The sequence below is a fragment of the Calypte anna genome, chromosome 1 (assembly GCF_003957555.1).
Source record: "Calypte anna isolate BGI_N300 chromosome 1, bCalAnn1_v1.p, whole genome shotgun sequence".
In the NCBI taxonomy this organism is placed as follows: domain Eukaryota; kingdom Metazoa; phylum Chordata; class Aves; order Apodiformes; family Trochilidae; genus Calypte; species Calypte anna.
This window is the reverse complement of record NC_044244.1, coordinates 14,632,054-14,648,776: the sequence shown is the minus strand read 5'-3', so window position 1 is coordinate 14,648,776 and position 16,723 is coordinate 14,632,054. Positions and strand designations below refer to the sequence as shown.

At 41.9% G+C, this 16,723-nt stretch overlaps 1 protein-coding gene across 1 annotated transcript in view; it reads left to right on the top strand.

Annotated features, from left to right (window-relative positions):
* The first annotated feature begins 5,717 nt into the window (after nucleotides 1–5,717).
* Nucleotides 5,718–16,723, top strand: part of LAMB4 (laminin subunit beta 4) — a 37,974-nt gene continuing 26,968 nt past the window's right edge. Inside the window, exons 1-10 of the mRNA XM_030455472.1 lie at nucleotides 5,718–5,751; nucleotides 6,928–7,085; nucleotides 10,462–10,597; nucleotides 11,194–11,267; nucleotides 11,683–11,871; nucleotides 12,473–12,536; nucleotides 13,079–13,293; nucleotides 14,102–14,222; nucleotides 14,861–15,049; nucleotides 16,105–16,284. Coding sequence (XP_030311332.1) covers nucleotides 5,718–5,751; nucleotides 6,928–7,085; nucleotides 10,462–10,597; nucleotides 11,194–11,267; nucleotides 11,683–11,871; nucleotides 12,473–12,536; nucleotides 13,079–13,293; nucleotides 14,102–14,222; nucleotides 14,861–15,049; nucleotides 16,105–16,284 — 1,360 coding nt within the window. The remainder of the gene's footprint in view (nucleotides 5,752–6,927; nucleotides 7,086–10,461; nucleotides 10,598–11,193; nucleotides 11,268–11,682; nucleotides 11,872–12,472; nucleotides 12,537–13,078; nucleotides 13,294–14,101; nucleotides 14,223–14,860; nucleotides 15,050–16,104; nucleotides 16,285–16,723) is intronic.

The window sequence follows — 16,723 nt, the reverse complement described above, 5'->3', positions numbered from 1 at the left end:
GAACCATAGAATTGGCTGGGTTGGAAGGGACCTCAGAGATCATCGAGTCCAACCCTTTTACCACCGTTATGGTTGCTAGACTATGGCACTGAGTGCCATATCCAGTCTCTTTTTAAATATCTCCAGGGACGGAGAATCCACTACTTCCCTGGGCAGCCCATTCCAATGCCGGATCACTCTCTTCGTAAAGAAATTCTTTCTAATATCTAACCTAAATTTCCCCTGGCACAACTTAAGACCATGCCCTCTTGTCTTGTTGAAAGTCGTCTGGCAAAAGAGACCAACCCCCACCTGGCTACACCCTCCTTTCAGGTATATTGGCTTTTACATTTTTTTCCAGTCATCTTATTTGCAGAGCATACTTGGGTTGATAAGTCTGCTTTCCTTAGTATACTTTCCCTCATTGCCCTGTGGAAAGTCAGTAGGGACACAGCAGAATACCCTGGACAGCTGTGAGTGACAACCTGTACAGAGAGCAGGTGCTCTAGGGTGAAGAACCTTTTCACTCTTTGTTGGTGCCCCAAAAACTGGAGTAGGGCTGTCAGAAGTTCCCAAACAGCTGTGGATGTTGCTGTGTGCAAGAAAAGAGCAGGGTATGCCAAGGGAGGAGAGTTCTTAGCATCTCTCTGTGCTGGACCTCACTTTGTGTTCCCACCTGGAGATCAGCCCTCCTCAGGGAGATGACAGTTCCAGTTTTTTTTGCAGTTTATTATTTAGGTATAATAAATCATCACTAGAAAAATGCATCTAAAAGCTCACCGTAGCTATCCTGTCAATGTACAAGACAAAGAGCAGGGCTAGATCACAGGCCCTGAAAAACCATGGTTACTGACACAAGCAAGGAAAGACTGTTCCCCAGAACTGTGGCAGAGGAACAAGCCCCTTCTTGAGGCATTCAGAACACCTGCAAGTTCAGCTTCTCTGTGCTGATCTAAATGCCCTCCAGTGCTGGTGGTCTGGCTGCAGCCTTTGTCCACAGCCCTGGCACCAGTCCTGCTGTTTCTGATCCCATGCAGCATGGCACCCATGGGCTCAGTCCTGCAGGACCTGGACACATGTGCCAGAGCTGGGTAAAGCCAATGGTTTACACTACCCCCAAGCTCAGTAGAGGGTGAAGGAGGCTTGGGGATCATCCAGGAGGCCTAGTTGGAATGAAAGAGGGAGAGGAGCCAGAGGCAGCCCTAGAGACCAGGCTGCAACACCCTGTGGTGGATAGAAAATCTCTTTCACTTCCTCTTCCTCATGTGTCCTCAGTTGTTTCTTCCAGAGCATATTCCTTTTTTTTCTTTTTTCTTTCTAGTCTCCTCTGCTGTGTGCAGTAATCCATTTTTTCTCTTGAATCTAGAGAGAATAATTATTTCTAATTAGTAGGCCAGTAAAGCAAAGAAAAATGAAAATTTCAGGCACTTTTGTTTATTGACAGGAGAAGGTTCCTGTAACAGTCTTATCCAATTGTTCTGCATGAACTCACAGATTCTGAATAAACTAACATGAGATTGCTTCAAGGTATTTGCTGTACTTCTCATCATGCAAGTCATAGTGCCAGCTTGGAAATGTCAGGATCTTAGGATATAACATGAAATATTGTATCTTGAATCTATATCTATATCTGTGTCTTGAATAGCACTTTGAAAAATCATACTGATATTTTAAAACAAATTTGCTCTCTTTTTTGTCCTTAGTGTTGATTATTACTATCAGTGATGCTGTACCTGCAAGGGAGATAAAATTCAAGTTGAAATTGCATTTCTTGTTTGAAGTGGAAAAAACAAACCCTTCAAACACCTGACTTGCACACAAAAGGTGAAGGGCACCATGACATGCTGTGACTGTTAAAAAATGAAGAAGCTTCTCATAAATTATAAAAAGACCTTTACATCCTTTTGAAATGTGGAAAGGCTCTTTTAAATAGTTATTAAACACAATTTTTAAAGTAGCTGTTTGCTCCAGGATGAAAGATAGGGAGTAGCAGCCACCTGGTGGTATGCAGAGGGAAGGAGGCTTGGGGGTGGGGTGGCTTCCTTCTCCTCCTGCCCCTGAGCTTCCCAGCATATTCTTCTGCTGTCCATAACTCTCTCCTGATCAGATCTGTTAAATAAAATATTTTTCTTGTTTTATTGTAAGTTTATACTTCATTCTGCTTTTACTATTCAGTGCTACATTCTCCCAGTGTGTAGAAAACAAACAAAAAAAAGCGGTGTTTTGCCCTTGAGAAATGACAGTTTAGGTGTAAGATATGCTTGAAGAAATTAAAGCAGAAACAAGAGAAGAGAGAGAAATGTAGCAAGATGGTTTTTCTTTTTGGACCATTAGATTTCATTTATGATTCTGTCCAGGTCTTTATGGATAGGAAACATCTCAGTATACTCTAGTTTCTTAAAACAGAGGCATCTGTCCTAAACTAGGGAACTGGCCTGCCCATAACCAAAGGAAAGCAGTGGATACCTCCACAGGGGGGATTTATCACTTTAAAGTAAGTGTCTAAAGAAGGTGGTAGGATGGACCCTGTAGGGATTCCTGTCTTTCTCCATTTACTGTAAAGGAAGTTCAAGTGACTTCTTTAGATTAAATACTTATTTTTTACATGTGGCAAGAATAATCTCAGGCTCAAATAATTTCATTTCTTTTTGAAATTTTAATGAAAGTCAGAATTTTTTTTTTTTTGGTGTTTTTCACATTTTTTCACAGGGTAATATCCACATACCCAAAGAGATATTTTTATTCAGAATGTTCATTGGAGGAAAATATATACCTGCAGGGGCTGGTGCCAGCTGCCCACAGCTGGCATCCTGGGGAGAGACTCTGAAGCTGGCACCATGGCACCTCTGCTCCTGCCCTCTCCCTCACTGCTGGTGGGTGCTTGTAAAGGGAATATGTGCAGAAGTGCTAGCAATTCCTGTCCTTTGTGTTTATTAGGGATATGCCTTGGGCCTATAGAAATGACAACTCTAGGACCTGTGATGACTTGAAAATTCACACACCACTGTTATGTACCCTCCAGCCAGCATGGGACGAGTGATGCATTATAAATCCACATCCTTAACCAGTGGAGAGATTAAAGAAGAAAAAAAGAGGTTTCTTAATCCCTGCCTCAAGCAGTTTAAAACCTTCTTCTTGCTTGGGGTCCTACATAAATCAAAACACAGGACTGGCTATATTCTGCAAATAAATCTTCCTTGATATTTACTTCTCACATAACTTCTCTGTAACAAAATCTGAATTCCCTACCAAATATGCTAATAAAATGTCAACTTTTCTATAATTTACTAGCATCATAATAATAGTTTCTCCAGTTACTTCACTCATTTCAGAGAGCTCTTGGCAAGTTGCATACACATGAAGAGTAATATCTTAATATATAGTTTAGTCTATTATTTCTTAATATTCAAACTCACTAAACCATCTGTACAGTAATTAATCATGCATGAATACAAACCAAATGCAGATTAAATTATCCTGAAGAAAGTCTCCTTCAAGTTATTTCCATGTGCACTTGAGGAAAATTATTTCAAAATATGTAAGTGCACGAGTTATTTCTGATAGAGTGAACAATCATAATAATGGAAGAGGACACTTAGTACTAAGCATTGCAAAAGGCTTAAAGAATGTATATTTTTTTTTCTGAAAGAATAGGAACTAACAAAGGAAAAGCAATGATTAGTTTATAAAACATACTTTGCACATAAAGAAAACCTTCTGTTTGAGGATGTGATGTTACTTTGTAGACAATCACGAATTAAACCTTACAAGCAGGCAGAGAACTGATAACAAATATATCAAAACTAAAAGTATATACCTGAGACAACCTGCCATTATGAAAACTGGAATAGCAGTCTCACAAGATTCAACAGAGACACCAAAAAACAGTGGCAAGCTCTGTTCCTGGGCTGGTGAATGCCATGTGGGAGCTGCTCCATCACTGCATTACCCACAGCTTTGCTGTGCCCCACACACCAGCCTGTCCCGTGCTGCTGCTCTGGGCAGTTAAAGGCAAAGCTTGTGCTGAAATTCAAAGCTGTGACTCAAGTTGCTGTGTTTTCTTCAGCTTTAAGCTGAAAAAACCCTAGTGCTCACAGCACTCATCCAGAGCTTGGGCTAATTTAAAGCTGTCACAATAAGTCTGTTCAGGTGTGATCACAGCTCTCAGGTAGGCATGTTTGCAGTCACCTCAAAACCCAAAATCAGCCCTTCTAGACCCTGCACTCCTACCATGAGGAACAGTCCTTTCTAGCCCATGTTCAGTTCAACCAGTGCTACTAAACTTCTCTGTTCCTGGAAAGACTTTGATGTTTCATTGCAAACTAGGCCAGCTAAACTGTTATTTAATTAAACAACAATTAAAGAGTTTGCCAGTGCTTTAAGAATCCCAGCCTTCTCTTTTCGGTTGCATGAACTTTTTCTGCTGTGAACTTAACCTGTCACAATTTTCTTCCACTGCACGTATTTGCTAATGCCAGAAGCCCCTGCAGACAGAGTTCACAAATCAAGCCTTTGGCAGGTTGCAGGCTGGGTCTCATTCTCACCTACACCTCAGTGCCTCAGGGGACTTGCTGTCTTCTCCAGCTGAAGCACACAGGTATGCCTTTGCTTGCTTCCCTCAGTCACTTCTGCTCATTTCCAGCTGAAACTCTTGGCTGCCTGAAACCCAGGTAAGACTTTTCAGAATTTAATTTTCCTGCTAAGCATAGAGCTAGAATATGTAAGGTTTTTCCTGGTCCTTATTTCTTAAATGGTTAAATGGAGCAATGGTTAAAGAGTGTCATTGGTACTGAACATCATGGTGTTAGGGTATGGACTGGAACGTGTACCTACCAAGATTACTCTTACTGTGGGTACCTGTATTTCACTGTGGTGCTGTTGCCGTGGCCACAGTTTAAGTCATCTCTGAGTGTGTGCATTACTCTGACAGAGCATAAAATTTAAAGTCCATCTCAGCAGGAAAATGTATGCTCAGTCTTGCCTTGGCCACCAGCTCTGCTGCCAGGTCTCGATGTTGCTGGGGAGCCAGATGGAGCTGTGTGATGCTCACTGGCATTATCTCACCTCCACAAGCCAGGATCTCTGCTCTTGAGGCCAGTAAGAGGAGCTGAAGCAGCACAACAGGCTTGTAGCCCCTGATAGCTTTCCCTACCTGTGGTTGCTGAAATAGCCTTGTAGGTATGGCTGTTGTGTCATGTACTGCATAGACTCATGTGAACCAAGCCTACGTGGAGCCCATAACGTCTGAAATACCTCAGATGTCTTTGCTTTGTTGCCCCTGCTCTGTGGGGGTTATTTCGTCTTAGCCCATTCAGCGCAGTGATGGCTTTAGGAAGGTAAGGAACAAGATTGGAGCTGGGAAGTGGAACTTTGGGTGTGCTCACCTGGGGACTTCTCAGCAGCTGGAGCTGCATCAGGTCATGCTAGCCCTTCTGGTGCCTGCAGATGGAAAAAGAGCTGGAAGACAAAAGGGTTGCAGGCAGATGGTGGTTTGGGAGCTCTACTTGGTGGCAGGATGCTGGCTTGTCTTTTATACTCGTGTCTGCCTTCTGTTTTTCCAACATTTGTGTTGGCAAGTCTTCTTTACCTTTGGGTAAGTAAGAAGAGGAAGGGTGTGAACTAAACACCACAACAAACCTCCCTTGGGTTCATGCTGGTTGTTCCCTGTATAAGTCTTGGTGAGGTAGAGCACCAGTTCTTCTCTTGCAGTGGCACCAGTTTGAGCTTCACAGGGAGGCATGAGGCTGGGGCTGGCCATCCTGTTACACCTCGGTAAGTACGGATGTTGCAGTTATTTGGGCCCAGTTTGAGATATTATCATGTGATTTACTTATCTCTCAAAATTTTGTGCTTCTTTTAATTATGCTATTAAGACCCTCTGTCCAGCCTGGGAGTCATGGGTGTTATGATACAAAGAAAAGACACCTCCTGGAATTGAGTCTGAATAAAGTCCTTCAAAGGACAATTAATACCTGCTAATGACTAATGAGTATGGATCTGCATAAATAAAGAAGAGCAGGTTAACCAAAGTTATGCATTGCTTTATACCTTGATAGTCAACCATCACTCACCATCTGAATTATTGCCTGAGCCATGAATTGAAATCTTGATATAAAATACTGTGTATTTACTGCTGTAACTAAACTAGTGTTTTTAGTGTTCTGTGGGATCTTCAGGTATTGATTGTATTTTGTTTTTAACTGCACTTTTTATAACAAGTTGAGCCAAGCAGAGCTGAATAGATAAAGCCTCCAAGGTACCTGTTACTGCTCAGGATTTCAGGACAGAACTTGTTTAGAAGGACAAGCCCTGTAAAGGAAGTCTTAACAAAATGGGGAAGTTATTTAAAGTTGTTTCAGGCAAAATAAACGAAAAGATCCTGCAATTATTTATAGAGAATTCAGCATTATTCTCTTTAATTATTAATGACCATTCCATAGTGTCTGGACGGAGTGTTCTAGGACCAGACAAGGATGTTAACTGCAAATCATCAGAAAATCTGAGGGACTGCTGGCATCAATCTTGATCTTAATTCTACCACTGTCACTTGGAAACCAGCATAATTCACCTGGCTCTGCTCACAGAGTCAACTGAAATGCTTGTGATTTTGCTGTAGCAGTGCTGGCTATGGTTATGCTGTGGTAGGAAGCATAATAAACTATTGCTTGTAGCCTACTGGCATGTTTACTGCACAATAATGTGCTGAGAATTTAAGTTTAAACATAGATTTCAAGTATGTTACCTATATTTTTTATAATGATTTTGCAGCAGATGTGTTCATTACCAAAGCTCTTAAAAAGTCTACTCAGTGGTATTATTGCAGACTAAAAGAGTTCAGGCAAAGGATAATTTGGTTTCCTGCTGTTGTGGGGATGTAACTTATTTTCTCTTGAGAATACTGCTGTGCATACAAACCCATTTCATCTCTCTCTGGTCTTTTGTGCTCAGTGCTGATAAGACTCCAACATGCACAGGATGACTGTGATGCTGGGTCTTGCCACCCAGTTGTTGGGGATCTTCTCCTGGGTCGCAGCAAGCAATTAATGGCCTCATCAACCTGTGGAGTGAACAGCCCTCAGAAGTACTGCATTATAGGCTATCTAGAGGTTGGTTTGCTCTTTTCTCTTTCAATGAAGTGAACTCTGCTTACTAACAGTATTCTCATCTGTAAAAGGAAATTGCACAGAATAGGAAGTTTCTGTTGGAGTTCTCTGAATAATCATCAGTGTAACATAAGCTTGGCAGAAGGCTATGCCTTCATGCAGCACCTATGGAGGGTTTGGCAGCAAGCAGTCCCCAGAGTGATATATGGCTTCTCAAGTAGGAGAAAAATCCATGAGATGCAATGGAAGACAGGGATTTCTGAAGGAGTTCTTTTCTCCAGGTCCTTTTCCCACTCATGCCTCAAAGGTGAAGACCACAGTTTGCTTGTGCAGGAGTGATTAGTGGGATGAATACAGTTCTGTAAGAAACAGGCAATGGGTCTTTGCTATAGGACATGTCCCATACAGTGTAGAGACCTGAGGCACTCTGTTAAGTAATTTACACTATGTCCTCTCATGTCTTTTGATCTGAAAATATAGCAATGTTTATGAAAGGAGAAAGCCATCCCCAACAGAGGGAAAACCTAATTGTATAGTCTAGTCTTTGGCTATGTTGGTGAGCAGCTTCAAAGCATCAGGGGACCCCTCACTCCCTGGCCACAGCAATGGGTGTGGATCCAGTGGGCATGTGGGAGCTGCAGCAGATAGAAATGGGAATTCCTCTGTTGCATGTCCTGGAGCACTTGGTCCCACTGAGCTAGTAAATTGTTATAAATAGAAATATTTTCACTAAATACCAACTTAGTCTGAAGCCTAACACTGCATAATTTATAAGCAATTGCAAATAATTACAGTTTGTGACCTTCTGACAAAGCACTGTGAGACATTCACAGTGCAAAGCTCTGTCATACTGAGATGACACCAAGTACTGCTCCTTTGTTACTCATTTTAGCTATGGTTTTCTGCAAAAAAAGCCTACTACCTTCCTCTTCCAAAATAGCCTGTGAGCTCTTAACCCTTTGCTGTTTTTCTCACATTGTTTGAACAAGTGGATCTCGGGAACTAACTAATTGTTGTTCTCTGAGTCTCAGCACTGCATTTTACATGGACACAAAGAGCCATCTCAGAGACATTGTCTTTCTGGTTCTTAACTGAAGGACTGCTTTTTCTTTTTTCTTTTTTTTTTTTCCAAGAGGAGATCAAAGAGCAATAAGAAAATTAATATTTTCACTTGCTTTTACTTATCCTTTGAAGTATGTAAATAAAGACTCATGAACAGGAACAGCTGTTCCACAATACTCTCATTGATTTAATGCTACTTCAACGTATCTTGACCCTTAGTGGCTGTTTCATGGAGAGGATGAGAGCTACAAATTCTGCTGCTTTGTTGACCTTGAGGGATAGAGGCTTATACTAAGGCAACGTGATTTGCTGTACCAGCTCCCCTTCAACCTCTGCGTCACTTAAGGTTTATCAGTATCTCATTGAACTCAATTCTTTCTCTGACCAGCACATTCATGAACCCTTTGCTGCTGGCAGGCCAGGAAGCTTTGCATCTCACAAAACCAAGTGCTTTCTCCCCAGCTCCCCTGCTGATGACCTGTTTTGGGCATCACGATGAGAGTAAAACTTACATATGCAAGTTTGTGTTAGTCAGCATGGCAGACTGCCAATAGCCAGGACTTGATGGGATGTTGTTGGAAATTGAGAATGAAAAAAAATTAGAGTTCAACTGCTTTGTGTTTGAAAAGAAGCACTGCAAATGATTTCCAGTCTTTAATGTGTCTTAGTGTTTCTAAATGTAGGTCAAGTGGGTTTTAGCCCTATGTTTGGATTTACTAATTACACATTTGGAAAAGAAAAGAAGACTCAGCATTGAGGAGAGCGTAAAGCTGCGCACTTCAGAGGCAAATGGGAGCTGCCAGACTTGCCTTATGTAGACATGCACATGCTTGTCCTTTGGGGCACAAAAGTATTTTTCTGGAGCAACCTTAAACATAAGTTGGCTGTCATATTGCATGTGTCTATATAAACTAGAGAGTGGGTGTGCACCCAGTGTCCTGCCAAATGTTTTGATACCCTGAGGTCTCCTTACCAGAGCTTTCTGAAATGAGGTGACAGATTATTTTTTTATTTCTTTCTCATCTTCTGAATTGTACATTTGTACATTTGTCAAGTGTGGTATAGGAAGACTGAATATAATATATATTTATCATACTGTTAAAAGAACATTATTTATAGCATATACTATTTCATAATACAAAGATGTCCAAACCATTCATAATACTTTCCTGCATTTCCATCTCAGCTTCTGCCATTGACTTCAATTTTTTTTTTTTTCAGCAGCATCCCTGCCAGCCTCCCAGCCAAGGGCACCAAAGCTATGCCTGCATCCTCCTTTAGCTCTCTCTGTGTCATTTCCCTATCCCCCTGCCAGCATTCCTGCCAGCCAGGCACACAGATTGGATATCACCTTCAGCTTTGGCTTATCTGAATCCTCACACTCAGGCTCTGCCCATACTTTGCAGAGTCTGCTGGTGTAGCACAGCTGCCCCTGCCCAGCCTGGGCATCCCCCAGTGCAGCCATTGCCATTCTCTTCCCCATGGCCCTGTGGCTGTCACCATGTGCTGCTCTGGCTTGTCCACATGGCTCAGCATGGGTCATCTCCTGGCCTGGCATGTCAATCTCTCTTTATGTTTCCTACTCAACTCTCCTCTTATGACCTCAAACAGGAGCTCCTTGCCCTCACTTTCAAAGCCCTTTTGCAGACAAAAGCTTCTCATTCAGCACTGAGATATTGGCTAATCATTTCCACCTTTGTCTTCTGCTTGTTACATTTTTAAACAAGACCCCTTCATTCAGCTGGCATCCTGATTTTCCTCCCTTGTGTTGTTTTTAAACTTTTTGTTTCTTATGCCTACAAAAGGCACTGACAGGGGTGGGGGTGTCAGCCCAGACCACCCATTTACATTGTACTGGGATCCAACCATGCCCTCCCTTTGTACTACAGCACCTGTCTGCTCTTCCTGAGGGGGTCTTTGAGCTGCTAGAAAATGTGCAAAAGATAGATGGAAAAAATGGATAAATGATTTAGTGAATGTTCCTCTTCAATGCTTCTTCAGATCTTGAAAGACCTTGTATCCCCCCTGTCTCCTGCTGCTGTCTATGGCTGAAAGTTTCTGCAGCCTTTATGAGATATGAATAAATCCTCAACTTTTAAAAAATAAATTCATCCCAGGACACTCTTGCAAAAAACCCCTCTGGCAGCTTAACCCAGAATCAGCTCCTTGACAAACTTTTCTTTGCTCTTACTGTGATCACCCTTACACAACAACATGCCACATTCCAATCTTGCAATGGCATAAATATGTATACATCCATTGGATCTTCAGAAAAGAAACCAGATTCATCTTCTGTCCTGTTCATTTTGTTTTCTAGGCTGAGCAGAAGTGCTTTCTCTGTGATTCTAGATACCCATATAATCCCTACACACATCACAACAGTCACATGATTGAAAATGTTATCACAACTTTTGAGCCCGACAGGAAAAAAAAGTGGTGGCAGTCAGAAAATGGCAAGTATCTTTGGGAAAATATTACTGCAAAAATGTTACTTGTGAGATTTATTTGTGGAACTGGGATTCATCATGTTGCCCTCATGAAAAGATGAGGGAAAAAATGCATTCATTCTTTGATTCAGTAATGCTGACTGATTGAAACCTATTTCTGTGTAAGAATGCAGGATTGCAGAAATTCCCTTTTTCAACAGACAAATTTTAAGCACATGATCTCCAAGAGTTGGCCTGAGGGCCTGTGGCATTGCTGTGTAATACATGGTGGATATCTATTTTTCACAGATATCTGGATATCTGTTTTTCAGAGAAATATGATTTGTAGCAAAAGGTACTTTTGCCAACGGATGTGTAATGACAGTGTGTAAAACACAAATATCCCTTAAAAATTAGTGCTTGCAGTGCTGGAAAGACTGCATCACGTGAGCATCACATTGCCCATGAGAGAGTGATCCAGCTGGACACTGGCTTTGCACTCAGGGGATGCTCTAAAGAGCCTAGCTGCTGTGAAAAGGGATCTTTAAGTTCCCTACAGGAAACTGTCTCAGCAACCCTTACAATGTGCTCATTGTTGCTCTTCATTTTCATTCTGTTTTCAGGCATTGACCATGTCAGCATTAGATTGGACCTAGAAGCTTTGTTCCAGTTCAGCCACCTTATCCTGACTTTTAAGGTGCATCTTTACCAGAGCTTTTATGTAATGTTATACACTAATTACTTAACCACTGGTATAAATTGCTCAGAGAGGCATTAAAATCTCCATCTTTAGAGGTCTGTAAGAACAGGTTAGATAAACACCTGTCAAATACGGTTAAGTTATAGCTGATCCTGCCTTAGGGGAGGAGGATAGGCTGAATATCTTACTATTCATGTGCCTTCTGGTCTCATTTTCTACAAATCTGAGAATTAAAGATGAAAAAAATAATCGCAAAATTAAAAATTTATGGCATTTCTATATGCCAGCTCCCAAACACAGAATTTTAATTTGCAGCTGTTGCCATTCCCCAAAATAGAGTATCAAAAGAACAGCCCCTGAGATATCTTATCAACATTTGGTTAAGGAATTGTTGAAATACCATTTCTTGCAGACATTTCGACCTGCAGCAATGCTGGTTGAGCGCTCCACCGATTTTGGTAAGACCTGGAAAGCATTTAGATATTTTGCACAGGACTGTGCAGCTTCTTTTCCCAACATCTCTCCTGGTCCAGCAAAAAGTGTTGCAGACGTCATTTGTGATTCAAGATACTCAGACATCGAGCCCTCCACTGAAGGCGAGGTATTGCCAGCTCTCTGTGTTTGTATGAGTTCAGATTATATGTGGCTATTTTTCTGGACCTGAGAGTCTCTTGTCTGTATCCATCAGATCCGCTTCTGCAGGTTCTGAGACATGAAGTGCTATTGACTTCATTGAAGTAAGAGGGAAAGACAAACACTGAACTTTACCTTCAATGTCACATCCATATGAACTCACAAAACAACTTTTACAGAACCTTCTACTGCTCTTTCCTGCTTTCCAAAGTCACCTAGAAGTCTCTCTCATGTGTGTCTCATTGACTGTCCAGCAGCCTCTACTGCTAAAGGCAGGGGCCTGTCCTTTGATCTTTTTGTAGGTTCTGGTCCCATTTCTACATCACTCTAGAGAACTGATTTTTTCTCCTCTTGACACCTCAGTCTACCAAAAGGTCTTTTCGCCTTCCTCAATCAAAGCCAAATTGAAAGGGTCAGAGCATTTGCAGAGTTAGGGCCACAGCCTAGTGTTTTATCTTTTATGGGATCAGTAAAATGTAATCAGTAACTAATGGGTCTCAGGTAACAGAATTTATATCCAAAAAGAATAGCCTTAGTGATTTATAGAACTGTGCTAATTTGTTTTGCAGGTTGTTTTAAAAGCTTTGGATCCCAGCTTTGAAATAGAAAATCCATATGTGCCATATATCCAAGGTATGGATAGTACAGGTTTTCTCCAGAGATACTTTGCTGGTGTTGCTTTGTTTAGCACTGAAAGGGTGAGAAGGTGAGACTGATGTAAGTCAATGTTGTTGATGTTGAAAATTAGGTACCAAAAGATCATACGGAGACATTTGTATTAAAAAATAAAACAAACCACTCTTGTTCTCTAGCCTTGAGGCCAAATAGCAAAGCTCTGCAGAGCTTATGCATGCAGTTGGACCAGCTTGCTTTCTGGATCAGAACTGCCTTTTGGGAGCAGTTCTAGAGCTGTACATGAACCCAAGAAGACACTGACTGGAACAATACAGGTTCACCCCAGCCAGAGCTGTACCAGGGAGGGTGCTAACACACAGCTGTGTGCCAGGAGTGGGTCTGTGCCCTGGCACTGTATGGGCTCCTGGTCTCAGCCAAAATCACATAATTTTTACTATTTCCTCAGTATGGGGGAATTAATGAAGTAATCCAATCTAAAGAATTTATACTGTTCAGCCTTGAGTGAACTTGGGCTCTTGATTTCTCTTCTTTCCTTACAGAGCTGATTACATTGACAAACCTAAGAATCAACTTCACTAAACTCCACACCCTTGGGGATGCTCTGCTGGGAAGAAGGCACAGTGATCCTCTGGAGAAATACTACTATGCTGTCTATGAGATGGTCGTGCGGGGCAGCTGCTTTTGCAATGGCCATGCCAACCAGTGTGATCCTGTGCAGAGTCTGCGGGGAGATGTTTTCCATCATTCTGGAATGGTGCGTTGGTAACACTCTCTCCAACAAGGGCAGTCCCTACCTCGTAGCTTGGGGGAAGGAAGAGATGGAGGGAGGAAGAGGAAGGAAGATCTCTGATGACCATTGAATTAAACATTTGCAACTCCAAGTTGTCAAATATTGGAACACAGCTTCTTTCTTTAAAACCCTGAGCCAGATGGCTCAGATGCTGTCTCTGTTGGCACTAGTATGATGTTTCAAAAACAACTGGGACAAGACATCTTGAAAATATCAGCAAAATACCAGAGCTGTAATGGTGCAAATGTAATGCAGTAAGTAGCCTGTGGTGTGTGCAGACTTGAATGACCACTTTTTGGGTGCATTCCACACTCCAGCTGGCCTTGGGGGCTCTGCAGCAGGAGAGGAGGCATTGGCACAAAGAATAGCTGATAATGCAAAGCTAACCCATGAAAAACGGATTATTAAAGAATTCAGGAACACAATTGTGAATTCTTTCCTTCTGGGAAAAGTTTTTTTCTCCTGGAGAATATGTATCTCAGTTTAAAGACATGTACAGAGAGAGGGAGAATTAAAAAAGTTTAGGTCTCCTTTGATATCTCTAGAAGTATTTTTTTTTTCTGGAGACTGCTTGGTGGCTTTAAAACTTATTTGTAAAAGTTTGCAGGTATTCTGCAGACCTTTTACCAAAATAATGGAGAATTCTGTCAGCTGAGGGAGCCAAAGAGCTTTGAATTTTCCTGATCTTGCTGGCATACCTTGAGCAGATATCGCCTCTTTTCTATTCCCTCTCCTGTCACCTTACTTTCTCTATGTTCTCACCACATTGCAGGTCCATGGAAGATGTATCTGTCAACATAACACTGAGGGTTTGTCTTGTGAAAGATGTAAAGACTTCTACAATGATGCTCCCTGGAGGCCAGCTGAAGGGGCACAAGGCAATGCTTGCAAACGTAACTCAAAGACACTGTTTGCCTTTTCAATAGCTGGGGGTGGGTGCAGCTCAAACCCAGCACATCGTGTAATGAGATGGCCAGGTTTCTGGGAGGGAGGATTTTCCATGCCTCATGTAAAAAACAGATGGATTCCTGTATCCATCAATGCTGTGTTGCCCTACGAGAAGAATTGTTTTATGCTCTTATTTTTGATAAAGAGAAAAAAACCAGTAAAGAGTCGAAATTCATTGGTTTGCATAGGGTCTTTCTTGTGAGAGAAAGAATAATTTAGACAAGGCTAGATTATTTATTTTCACAACAATGACTACTGTGGGATATATAAGAATAATATCGTAAGAATTTTAAATCTTAAGAATAATCATCTGGGTCATTCTTTAGTGGAACGGTGTTTCCTGCTGCATACCAGGCATCCTCATCTACACTGGTATTTTTCCAAGTGCACATCCCAGTTCTGTCATGTCTCCAAGGTTTCCCCCCAGCTGTAAAGCATGAGGCCTGGAAAGCTATAATCTTGCAGAGTCACTGAAATCATATGAGTGACAAGTGACCCCATGTTAACGGGAGACAGCAATGGTGCAAGGCCACATTAATAGGAGTTGTGGTGTGAAAAACCCCACTGTTTGTTTTGGTTTCAGGGTGTAATTGCAACGGCCACTCTGGCAGATGCCACTTCGACATGGCCCTGTACCAGGCCAGTGGTGGGGTCAGTGGTGGTGTTTGTGAAGACTGTCAGGACAACACCACGGGGCAACACTGTGATCAGTGCAAACAGCGCTTTTACCAAGACCCACGCAAAGCCATCTCGGACCCTCACGTGTGCCTGCGTAAGCTCTGTTCTTTAGTTTCTGTAAGAATGACTCAGAACGGGGTGGTTCAGGTTTTCTTTGCTCTGAGCCCTAGAGCATCCCCCCACTTAAATGTTTGTAGGGCTATAAAAGTGTTACGAAACCTTTAACATCCAAACTACTTCATAAAGTAGCTGCATAACAGCATCCTTGAACCAGCACTGTGAAAAGGGTTGCATTTTGCAACTCATTGCTAAGCTGAGCTTTGAAACACAACAGGGCTATCATCTTTCTTGAACAATACCAGTATAAATATGAATAGTAATAGTGCTGTTGCTTCTGCTATGGTCAGGGATTACAGGAGACATGCAAAATGATGTGAGGAGCAGTAAATGTTACTAGATGCCTGGCATATATAAGAAAAATAAGCTTGCATTTGTAAAAACCCTTCTTCTGAAATATGAGTAAAATTCAGTATTAACATAGAGTGGAATACTCTGAGTGTAGTTTAATTGTAGTCATTGGCTGGCATGACAAATCGTTAAGGAACCAAGAAAAGATTACCCAGGAAAGCAGTATGGTAGATGTCAGCTCTGCTGTGAGAAATGGCTTGTGGATTAGGAAAAAACTGGTTGCATCATGAAGGCAGTGTCTCCTGCTGAGTGCCTTCTTCCAGTAAATAATTCAGCCATGGCCAATTCAGCCCAGCTTTTGTGAGGTGGTTCACAATTGGTATCCCTCTGCAACCCTACAGCTTTCGTGAGAGCATGCCCAAAAGTTGTATTTTATGTCTATAGGGCCTTCTGTTCCCAGGTATTCAAGAGGGTAGGGAGTGAATGACTAAGACCTATTGCTACCCAAAAAAAAGGGTATGTTTCTACTACAGTGAAGACTCCTTCTCCAGAGAAAAATTAAGTACTGGAAACACTCTCATAATATTTCTTAACGTTGGCTGGCTGTGCATTAGCTCTAAAGCATCCAACACAGTGAACATGCATCAATATTCACAAGAATCTTGAGTTTGTGCCCACTTGCATTTTCATGCTTATATCTGAATGTCCTTTTTTCGTGTGTGTCTCTCTGCATGACTGTAGCTTGCAATTGTAACCCCGAGGGTTCACTGCGGAGCGGTGTGTGCGACAGCCGCACGGATCCTGCTCTGGGAACGGTTGCGGGGCGGTGCCCTTGCAAGGAGAACGTGGAGGGTGTCCACTGTGACAAGTGCAAGGCAAACTACTATGGGCTGAGTGGCAGTGACCCTCTGGGCTGCCAACGTATGTAAACCACTTCTTTTGTTCTTCTTTCCAAAAAACTTTTAGGAGATGGAGGTAGCTGAATGCACAGATGCACATACTAATAATGCACAGATATGACCTGCTTCACAAAATACCCAGTTGCCTCCTATAATTTACTGTCAATGTAATTTAATGTACCTAGTGCAACATCTGGGGTGGAAAAGATGCAAAATCACTTGCAGAATACATATACATTATAACAGATCAGGCTGTTGTTAATAGAAGCACTGTTTAACATTCAATTTAATTGAAAAGGGAGATAAAAACACATGAAAAGAATTTTAAAGTCAAAATAAGCACAAGGGTGAATGAAAAGCCACAAAGAGGATACCAGGAATCTCTGCTAGGATTCTCAGACTCTGTACTGCATGGTGTAGTCCTGAGATGGCAGGATCTGCTGCCTTGCCATGAGAGCTTC